At 47.2% G+C, this 11,614-nt stretch overlaps 1 protein-coding gene across 1 annotated transcript in view; it reads left to right on the forward strand.

Annotated features, from left to right (window-relative positions):
* The window catches only part of LOC135919791 (MAM and LDL-receptor class A domain-containing protein 1-like), a 54,855-nt gene extending 44,461 nt beyond the window's left edge, over positions 1-10,394 (forward strand). Inside the window, exons 16-19 of the mRNA XM_065453720.2 lie at positions 132-305; positions 3,218-3,543; positions 7,847-7,922; positions 9,896-10,394. Of these exons, the coding sequence (XP_065309792.2) occupies positions 132-305; positions 3,218-3,543; positions 7,847-7,922; positions 9,896-9,942 (623 nt within the window). The 3' untranslated portion in view covers positions 9,943-10,394. The remainder of the gene's footprint in view (positions 1-131; positions 306-3,217; positions 3,544-7,846; positions 7,923-9,895) is intronic.
* The last annotated feature ends 1,220 nt before the right edge of the window (positions 10,395-11,614 follow it).

Genomic DNA, 11,614 nt, shown 5'->3' on the forward strand with positions numbered 1-11,614 from the left:
ATAACCCCGCGCGCGTTTCAGCGCGTGTTACGGTAATCTCGGAGGTCATGCTATATAGATTAGCAGCCTCGCATGACAACCGCCAGTCACGCATGCATCCGGCCATCGTGTAACGCCGATGCTGTACGCAGGCGAGTGTTCGTTCGAACGCGACATGTGTGGCTGGATGAACTACACGGAAACGGCGCCGACGACCAACCTGGTGGGTCGTGTCGGATCGGTGCCTAGGGACTCACTCACTTGGAGGCTCGCTTCGGTGGTGAGCCGACCGGCCAACCTGCAGGACCACACCTACCGGGCACCGAGTGAGTTCCCCGCTTCACCCGTGGCCTCAGAGATCTCTCAGGTCGATCATGCTTCACTTTACGTTCTCGTAGCTGAATGAATCGGTATTTATGAGAATGTCATATTAAAAGAAGGAGTGTCGTAGCCGTGCTGCTACCAAGCTTTCTTGATTCACCGTCAGGCTGCGTTCATTGCGATTAACACGCAGGAACCAAAAAATAAGTTTTTTTATAGTAAGTCTGCCAAGTGTATATTTAACCTATGCAATATCTTTGCAGATGCCCTTGGAAAGTGCGACTTTATAAAAACTAGACATGTGAACAGTTTGCAACTTGTAACTCAGAATAAAAAAAGTACGATGTCGCAACTCTGTAAACTAAGCCTAATAATACATCTGTAGCGAACAATATTAATGCATTATAATATGTACCACTGATTTGTGGGCAGGTCGTTTGCGAAACCCTCGCAAAGATTTTAACAGTTTCCCTTCGTTTGTAAATTCATGCATTACACTTTCTCGCTTGGGATGTTCTAACAGATGCAGTTTCCAGAACTGCGATATCTGTCCTTGGTGCAATTTTCGCGAAGGGTTTGTAAGCTTCTTTTGCTTCTTTTGCTTCTAACTTATCGATTTTCGAAAATTTTTGTTAAAGAAATACCAAGGTCCCAAATCAAAATTATGTTTCCTAGAGTTGCTACTATTTAACCTTCTAATCGCAGGCAAGTCATCGCTAATAATTAGCGATGACTTGCCTGCCCCGGCACATCAGCAAGACGCGGCACTTGATCCAGGCGAACGCAAATTACACTGTCTTTGGGATCGGCTCGCTCTTCGTCGCGGCGCCTCCTGGATCGGCCCAATTTACTATTCCACTATCTACTGGACTGGTCCACGTTATTCGACACAAAGCTGATGATCTTTTATTTTTAAGTACAGCAAGGACCTTAGTAAACTTTATTCATGTCCGAGGGTTTCAGATCAGTGCGTGTACATGTTACGCGCCAGCGTAACTGGCCTGCTAGTGAAATCGGCGATGTTGAAAGCCGCGAAGGAAGTGAAGGAGGAAGGCGCCTGGAGATGAAGAGAATCGTGCGCCGGGGAAAGTACGAAGCAGCGCGCGGGGCTCGCGGCAAAGTAATGACACGTACAGGAAAGTGTATATAACGTTAAGCGAAGGAGGGGATGGAGAAACGAGGCGAAGCGTCGCGGAGGAGGAAGGTAGGCGGAGGCGCGCTGGGTTGGCCTCCTCTGACAGTTGCTACGGGCTGTGTGAACGCTATGGAGCTACTGGGCTTGCCTCGTGATCGTGTGGCCTAGCGCCGAGTGAGAAGGACGGAGTAGCAAAGCAAGCGGTGGCAGGGGGGGGGGGGGGGGAGGTGCAAGAGTCGACCGACACCGAAGTCGTCACCAAGCGCCGGGCACAAGTTGATTAAGTCTGGCAAAAGGCGTGGACTTCACGTGCCAAGGAGACTCCCGAGAAACGGGCTAGGCAGCTTGCGACAGTGCGGATTTATCAGGCAAGGCACTGACACCGTAGCTCAGAAACTCCTCAACAGCGTGAAGCCTGTTTGTGAGCCCAGCTCAATGTCGTGCGTGAATAGCGGAAGCGCAACACCGAACAGAATGTATCGATTGCGATAGCAAATTAATAGGCAGCTATGCCAAGTAAGCATAGCAGTCTTAGCAGACGTATAAACTTCCAAACATTCGCTAGCTTACTAAATTAACAACCACGGTGTCAGCGCGCATAGGCAAACCGCGGACACTGGCTGTCAAAATGCTGCAATGAGGAAACGCGGCAGCAGCAGAGAGCGACTGACCTACGTGGTGCCTACGTGGTAACCTACGTGGTGCAGAGAGCGACTACGTGGTGCAGCTCGCATCAACGCGAACTAAGCCGCGAAAACACAGCGGAGTGTGGACACTGAAGCAAGGCAGATGGCTTTCAAGATAGAGTGGCCTGGCAGGGCGCGCGCGGCCCACCGGGCCGCCCGGAGAGAACGTGCCCCCCCCTTCCTACCCTCCCACCAAAGCTTTGCGCGCGATGGAAGACGGCGTGCCTCCCCCCTGCTTTCCCCAGTTGCTTGCGTGAGCGAGATTGAGCTGTGATCGCTGGCACATCCTCGCACGTAGACCATACGGCGAGCGGAGACGATTTGATGACCCTTTAAATTTATACGGAACCTCATGGTGACGTCAACGCCAGAAATGCGCCTGGAGTGTCCATCTTATTGTAATCGCAATTATACAGGAATGACACCCATACGTTTGCGCGCTACTCGCGTTCACGAAGTAAAACGTCACTGTAATTTTTTGCTCTGCTTACACTTCCTGGGACGAGAATCTCGAATGCATATAGAATGAAATCAAACACTACGAAGTGCATACTATAGCGATGTTTTACGCTATAGCTAATACGCGTGTATGTAACGAGTATAAAACTAAGTCAAAACAAATTAAATATTTTTGTCATGTTGCGAACTAACACTCGTGGCTACGAGGGACGCCGTAGAGGGAGCTTCTAATTAATTTTGGCCACCTGGTGTTTCTTAATGTTACCAGAAGCGTCCTGACATTTCGCCCCCATCAGAATGCGGGCACCGCGGTCAGAAACCGAACCAGTGGCCACGGGCACCGCAGCAGAAAGCCATATTATAGGTACTGAGTCACCATAGAGCGTGTAACAAGGCCACTTTCTATAGCTAGAGCGGATATTGGGGTCATTCGTGTTATTTTTGGTAAATATTATAACAACGCGTAAATCGAAGGACGCAACATAAAAGCTTGAAGCCTGAGGCGTTCGTGTTCTTCTCGCCGGTCCTCATTTGCCCGTGTTTTCTTCACCTGTCTATCAAAAAGAAAGAAAAGAAGACACGTGACATCTTTCGATCTTTCAGCTCTCACTGTGCTTTCCTTCCATCACCTTCACAGCCGGCTACATCTTCTTCGACATCTTCAACCAGAACTCGGTGCAGAACCCGGTGCTCCGCAGCGCCCCGATCCCGGCGCTCGAGGGCCAGAGCGAGCGCTGCCTCAGCTTCTGGTTCGCGCCTTTCGGCCGCGGGGAGTCGTCCACGCTGAGCGTATTTCACGCGCCCGAGGCGCCACCGGGCGGAGACGACGCCGGCGCCGCCAACGGCAACGCGGCGGCCGCCCCGCGGACTCTGCTGTGGCGCTTGTCCACGCGACGCATGGACACCAGCCGGCCGGACTGGCGATACGGCCAGGTCAAGGTGGCCGCCGAGGCGCCGTTCAAGGTCAGTTCAACCTCGGCTGGAGCAATAAATGTTTTTTAAAGAAAGTCAATGCCATTTTGCCCCGTGGATGACCAGCGGGGCTGTAAACATCGTGGTAAGAAAACTTGTGGTGAATACTTTATTGGCATCACTCCTTGTCACTAGCAGTGACGGTCACAATGGCTCTGTGGCCGCCGTGATATACGCAGATCGGCATACTCGCAAATGCAAACTCATTCTTTGACAACGTCAAATCGATGCACGAACGCATTCTATAGCTTAGCGATGTGGAGGGACTTTCCGTTCAAGCCTGCCGCTTACGGGCAGCCTCCTCGGCACACTCCTCGCTGTTTCGTGAAGCCCGCGGCTCTCGCTCACGCTTTCTCACGTCTGCTGTCCCGAAGGTGGGCCTCGTGAGCAGCTTGCTCTTCGGCAGTACGCACTACGCGCGACCTCCCTATACCAGCACACGCAGCATACTAACGGCCTATTCGGTTCTTTGAGCAGGCGCGGAAACGCAGCAGATGGCTTGTTAGCAATCCACCTGTCACACTGAAATGATCGATGCGCGCTACAATCATTATCACTCCCTCGGCGCAGCCAAACCGAGCAGCTGGCTAAGTAAGGAGCTGGGGTAGTTGTCAAAGCCGTATCACGTTCACGCTTCGCGACATCTGGAACGTTACCGATCACCATCGAATCGTTATCGAAGCACAGTCTGTCGCACACAGCACAACGGAATCCGAAATTTCTGTCCAGAAAGTTCCTCTTAAATTTCGCATACGCACTCTTGTACTCATCCAGTTTAGTGGCGGGATACCTGCGTCGCTTCGCCGCATCGTCTCCGCCGCTTACGGGCTGCTGCGCTTCGCTGCTACTCGCCGCCCGTTTACTACCTCTCCTCTTGCTACGCCGGGTGTCAGCACATGACTTACTGGTTTGCTTCGCCTTCTCATAGAGGGCGGTGTTACGTGGTATTGGGTGTTTTCTTAGCTTTCCTCACTTTACGCCAGGTGTCAGCACATGCCTTACTGGTTTGCTTTGCCTCCTCATAGAGGGTAGGCGAGTTTTGAGGCACGGACATTGAAAAATGTATGGGAGGGCAGACATATGCAGCTCCGCTTTAAAAATTAATTACTAACGGGATATGTGGCCTTGAGACCTGTCAGCTACCACGAAAGTGACATTTGGCACATGTATTCGCATAACTTTCCTACTCGTTGCTTCCGACGTTCCTGTTGCGTATCAATGCATTAGGAGCGTCAAATGGGAAGAAAGTGTATCTGCTGAATGAACTCGTCAACAACGCTTTGCAATGTGACAAACGTGGTCTAAATCGTGGACCCATGACCTTAAAGAGTTTCCACGTGATGGTAACGCGTTTCTCTCGCATCTAACACTAAATTGTCACTGAATTCTTTTTTTTTACGCTTAGTGTGTTTAAATTTCACTTAAAAAATATATTTAAGCGCAGGAAGGCAAGAGGCTCATGTGCGCTGGCGCAGTCATTCCGAATTGTTGCTTTAATAGGGCGATATTTCGTTGAAAATGATAAATTTGCAGTCCCACATCCGGGCTGGAAACCAGAGGGACCGAATTGAGACCGATGCACGTGTGCTATCCACCATTACGACGCTGGTTGAACCCACTGTACATGCAAGTTGCAGCTCCGGTAGACTACTAGCGCCAGTTTCTTCTAGTATTTTTTTTTCTCAGAAGCTCTATACTCTATAGAACGCCAATCCAAGTTTAGAGGATGCGTGTTAGCTTTACCCTATTCCCTAACCTACAGAGAGAGAAAGAGAGAGAGAGATAGAGAGAGAGAGAGAGATAGCAGGAGAGAACTGAGTAATAAAAGAAACGCGGAGAAGTTAATCAGGCTGAGCATACTTGGCCACCCTGCAATGGGTAAGGGCGAAAAGGGAACTAAACGATCAGTAGACGGAGAAAAGGAAAGTTCACATCACGCCTGCGCGCACACGCTGAAGCGTTAGTTGTCCCCTCAGCCTCAAGCGGCCACATGTGCGGCGCTTTTGTGGCATTGTGTGCGTCGCGGATGTGCGAGGCCACCATTCCCAGAAAACTTATCTTACGAAAAGGAACGTCTCCGTAATTGCCTCAAACTGGGGGGCTAAGAGCGAGTCTTTCATCGTCGCATGAAGGGCAGTCACGTGACAGGCGGCACTTTTGGGCTTTTCGTGTGCAACGCGTATTACGATTAGCACTCTCCTCCCTACCTGCTCGGAACTCTTCGGAATAGTTACCCCGAATACGTTTAAAAAAGAATTTATTTTTCAACCTCCGTGGAGTACCTTATCCTCCGGATTTGCAGGAAAGAACCCAGCAGCAATCTTTTACGACCAGTTCTCATTGCCAAGACGGCTCTTAGAATCGCACATATTTTTTATATGTTTGCTATGAGAAAAGGAGTAGCCGTCACCAATATAGGGTGACTACATATCTTTCTTTTATTTTCATTTCAATAATAAAAAAAACGCAAAGCAAATTGTTTGATCGAATGACAAGGGGGCACGTGCACTGTGGCATCCTGACAGTACGTGTAGAAAGTGACCTCTCAAGGTTGTTCAGACAAAAAAAAAAAAAAAAAGAAAGAAAAGAAAAAAAAGAAAGAAAATTTTGTTTACGTTACTCCATGAAAGAAAATTGACCGCGTCGTGTTCCGCTCCTCTCATTATTAGTCCTAGATAGCAGTCTAATCTTGTGACATTAAAAACGTACTTCGCCGCAAGCGTGGTCTGTGAGGACATAGTTAGATCTCTCCCCAAATGGCATCAACTTTCTTGAACAAAGGTCTGTGGCAACAAGGAGATCGATCGGTCACTAATATTGTAAGGTGGCGCATTCATCCAATTTCCAATTTATCATAGCTTTCTATTAGATTTTTTTCTGTAAATGTCTTCATAGATAAATCGTCGCATTTAAAGAAAGTATAGCTGAATTCTTCAAAGTATAGAAGGCAGTATTTAAATGTGTGGCCTCATGTTTTCACGTGAGTTGTCGGAAATTATTCACTTCTAAAGGAGGTGTAATATTTAAGGCTTCGTGATTCTGCATGAAAGATGCAATGCGCAAATCTTTAAGCTTTATCTGTTAGAGCGCCTGAAGCAGTCAATTAAGTGCGTCGTATTTGACCTGAACTGACAGAAAATTGTTGCATAGTTTACGAAGTTTAATGAAGTACTTTTCATTAATTTATTTATTTACTAATCTATTCATTTGTGAGAAGAAAGCAAATGAATTACGAAAGCAAAACTGGAGAATAATAAAGAAAAATTAGAAGTGCATTATAGAAAGGTGTTTAACGTGTGAATTCCATGCACTTTAGGGCTACCAATATATTCGAATGCTTCCCCTGAGTTACTCCACAGAATACTGATATCATTTCTTACAGGCGAGTTTCGGAGCTTCAAACTTCATGCCTTAATTTTTTTTCTTCTGATTTTGGGCATCTTTCGGATAGAAAAATGAGCTATATCAAACATCAACTTCTGGGAAGTGCATTTATATACGTCTTTTTTCTTTTAGGTGCAACAAACAAAGTGAATATGACTGCAGTACATACCCAACAGAATGATTTCGACGTTTTCATGTATTAAAATAGGAGCAACCCTTAAAAGCAACCTTATTACTAAGCACATGGGAATGTATTTTTGTCAATCGATTTCCATTTATTTGGCGGGAAAAGGCTGCATATTAGCGTAGAACATGAAGAGCATTGTGGTTTCCCACACATTTTTTCTTACTTGAAGCACAAACCGCACCATCGTTACATCAGTGAAACGTCACGTATTTCAACATATTTGCCTAATTGCAGGCATTTTCCTTTGATAAAAGAATTCTCAAGACTAATTACGCAGGCTCGCAAGCCCCTACACATTTCAAGTTTAGTAGTATTAGCGTCAATCGACGTCATCGGTACATTATTCTCTACAAGACTATCAAAATTGTTTAGATGGGTCTTATAGTCAAAAGCTAACTTCGACTTCTGGTTTCAGCTTACACATAAATGTCTTGTCGTAGTTGTTGCAAGGGTGCTGTCAGTGAGGTACTTTTTCGACATGGGTTTAAGGAGAAGGGAAACGGTTAGGTGGGGCTCTTTGTTGGCACCATGTTGAACAATATATTAGAATCTTCTCGACATTTCTAAGCGTCTTGAATAAATTTCGAACACCATGTCGAATAATGGCACGCAGCCGTGTCTTATTGAATCTATATTAGCCTTTTTCTAGCCTGTCACTTAGTTACTTTTGTTGCGCGTGGTCAGCAAAATACATTCACAGGGCGCCGTTTTACGTTGTTTCAGATACACTTCGAAGGGGAGGCCACGGACGGAGGCTTCGCTTTGGACGACATTACCATGTACGAGGGGAACTGTGAAAGTAAGTTCTGCACCGTGCGCGTAAACTGAATTCCATTCGATTGGTTTTTCACGAACAATCGAAGCAACGCTAAACGCGCAGGTGCCTCACAGTTATATCTCTGCACTTTCGTACACTGTTTCAGCAGCACTCCGCGCAAAGCAAGAGCCGGAAATGACAGAACTTATGCGAAAAAGACAGAAAAATTGACGAGGCTGACACCGTTTGGCTACCCTGCACATTGGAGGAAGAGGGAAAGAAACGGAAGTGAGGGGAAAGGGTGCTAAAATGAGAGGGAGGGAGAGACAGAGAGGATAATTTATTAGAGTAAATGCAAAAAAGTTGGTCTGAGAGAGTGCGGTGTGGCCCGCTGCATTGCGCCGGGAAAATAGGGAAAAAAGAAGAAAAACAAGAATAATAAAAAATTGACGCCGAGGACAGCAGGGAAGGTTATTAAAAAGGTAATTAGCTAATTTCGATTTATTTCTCGTCTAAGCGATGTCAGCCTCTCTGAATAACCCAGCTCGAGGACTAGAATTAGGCTATCTGCAACGGGCGATCATATTTCTTTAATTGTGTAAAGCCTAAAAATTACCACACTGTACACACTGACCATGTGACACAGTAATTTACTTAGTCTAGCCCTGTGTTCATCGAGTATCCCGTATACCAGCCATTGCAGGAGACGTTGACGCCCTGTGGCCACACGTAGCGGCCAAGATTGCAATTTCCGACGATGTTTGCCTTCCAATTTCCGCCAGCGTGTTCCGCTCTGACACGGCAGTCGCAAAAACGATGTTGCACGTTTCGCTATGGCGTAGAAACCTGGGCCGCTTGGTCAGGCAAAGTTCAAATTCTGGAAGACCAGCGCTCAGGCTCAATACGCAGGGCGGCACACAGATGGCGGTGTGCGAGACACACAGCTCAATGCGCGTGTCACCCTTTGCACTTCGCCTCAGCTCTGGTCAAGTTGACATGATTGTCGCAGAGTTTGACACACCTGACATCGCTCACAGTTCGGGCTGTCCGCACGGCCTATATGATGGGCATAAGGAAGGTTCCCCGGTGTACAAGGAGACGCACGGCACTCTAGCGTTTGGTAGTCAGTTGAAAACAATATTTGATTGCGCAGCGAGCATAATGAGAAAAAAAAAATATCTCGTGAACAGGACAAAACGATAGTTTTGTTAGTTAAGTACGTAGTTCCCTCATGTACAACACAAACTGATAAAATTAACGCAGTGGAGATTAGAGAAGGTGTACGCTACATAACAGACTTGAGATGACAGTATCGTGCGGTGCCGCAGTCGAGACATGACCAGAGGCTCCAACCAAGGGGAGCGCAAAGCGTCCCCGTTTATTCAACCGCCGTGTATATATACATTAAGTGGGAGAGGGTGTGTACCCTCACCACCATGTGTCATGTGCGATACACATATCGGTCACGTCACACGGGCCGTAGATGCGAAGCTACAGCGCTGCGCCAGCTAAGATGCATAGATACGATACGAGGACGTCGTACTAAGAGATATATGAAATGGCCGTAAGCTATGAGTCATGAATTGGTCGTCAACTTGCGCTCATGAGAGAGCGATTTCTCTAAATTCGGAAAGCTGCAAGCGAGGGAGTTTGGAAACCGCTGCCGAAGGCAAAGCGAGCCGCTTACAGTCATCGTGAGGCATTTTCACAGAGTTAAGGAAGGCAAAATGGAAAATGCTCGGTTCGGACAATGAGTACCAACCGCTTTTATTACAGTAACGACCTTGCTCCAATTTGGCCGCGAATATTAGTCTTCTAAGCACGTGATTTTCCTTTGCCTTTTCTTCAGGCAATATCTTTGAAATGTTTTCTAACGCGTTTCCGATCTTATCATGACTTGCGGTGCAGCCTATAGCTTTGATTGCGTAGTACCATTTCACAAACAGTGGTAATCCTTTTTTTTAGGACTCGCATCGTGAGAAATGCCGCTCATTTTTCTCCCTTGTACTTTGCAGCTCGACCACCTTCCGCCATCATCCCTGCTGCCTCGACAGACGTGTGAGCCGACAGTTGGCGTCCGCCGGGCCTCGCGAGCGTCAGCACAAAATGAATGTTTCACCTATTGTCGCATAAAAACACCTTCAGCTGGGCTGTCAGCCTCACTGTCTCACAGTCAAGGCAAGAAAACTCTGGACTGCCTGCTGCGTCAAACTGGTGGCGCCTGGGCACAAGGAAGTAAACTGGATGTCCTGAGACTTACTGCAGTGAATACTTTTTTTTCAGCACTTCCAGCTCACGGAATACATTGCGTTATTTTACAGCAACGCTAAATGAACTCGAATTTTCACACAGCACTAGCGCTGAAGAACATTCTGCGTCGTATACATCGTCCTCGGCAACACCGGGCTTCGAACATTTTTTTTTTTTATGAATGCTAGCTTCCCTCACCAAGCATTTTTCTGCTGTTTGGCGGAACGTGTGGATGGCGAACAAATAAAAGCAGTGCTTTCAAAATTAGTTTTGTTAGAAGTAGTTAATCAACATTCGTATCTCGGCGTCCACTCACATCTCAGGTGCCCAGGCCCTGCGAAGAACTGCACCAATCTCACATTTTTTGTAAGTGCGTCCCCCACAGGCGCAAGCTACGCACAGTCAACTTGGCTGCAAAACTAAAGAGGAAAAAAGATTAGGTCGAGAGAGATTGAAATATTAGGGCTTCAAAAGTAAAGGATTCGTCATTCGCAGAGCGAAAATAGCTTTTGTGGCTTAACAAAACTCGTCGTTGTGCTATAGTTGGTGCGTAATGCTTCGTAAAACGACAATGCGCAAAAAAAAAAACACGCGCAGACGAGGTTGTGTGACACGGGGAAGCGCAAATCCGTGCCGCTATCCTTCTCGAGCTTGTCTGTTTCTTTCTTTATAAAGTTTTTTTTCGCTGCAGTTGTCAACCCGGAATAAGATGACGACAGGCTTCAATTTGTACCGCACTCAATACGCAATAATGTTGATGTGCATATTACCGAAAAATTTGCTTCTCCAGCCAAATCACAATTTACAACGGCCTAGCAGACAGAAGCACTGTTACAATTCAACAGCTTTGCCTTTACCATATCTGCCCTCCATCCCCCTATACTGCGCTAGTGTTATAGGGTGGTGAAGGTTATTGAACGGCAGCCTCGAGTTACCTTGCGGTGGCCAGGTTAGGGGTGTGCGGCAAGTTTGACCATGTGAAATTTGCAGAGCAATTCACGGAAAACGTTCGTACTCGCGCTTTCTCCCTAGTGGTGACGGTGGGGGGAAAAACACGTCCGAAGATTACGATACTCCCTAATGCAAAATTTGAGCGCAGCTGAATACGTGTGTTCATTTCGGGATATATTGAAGCAAATACTAAAGGCATAATCAGACATCCACCCGTTTGTAGCAGTTGCTACAAAGGAAACCCATACGGCTTCCTCGAAAGAAAAGCCTAGCAGTTGACGAAAATTTCGTGCTGGTCCGGGACTCGAACCCGGGGCCACCGCCTTTCCGGGGCAGCCGTTCTAGCATCTGAGCTAACCAGGCAGCTAGGAGATGGCAGGGCGAAGTCGAATCTGTCAACAACTGGAAGCAAAGGCAGGTGTTTGACGTAATAGTTCTGCGGAAACCCGCAAGGTGGAGGGCAGTAATTAATAATTAAGTAATTAATTATGAAACAAATAATTTGAGACCGAATAGCCACCCCGACAGGCGGT

This window comes from Dermacentor albipictus, chromosome 9 (genome assembly GCF_038994185.2).
Source record: "Dermacentor albipictus isolate Rhodes 1998 colony chromosome 9, USDA_Dalb.pri_finalv2, whole genome shotgun sequence".
NCBI classification, from domain to species: domain Eukaryota; kingdom Metazoa; phylum Arthropoda; class Arachnida; order Ixodida; family Ixodidae; genus Dermacentor; species Dermacentor albipictus.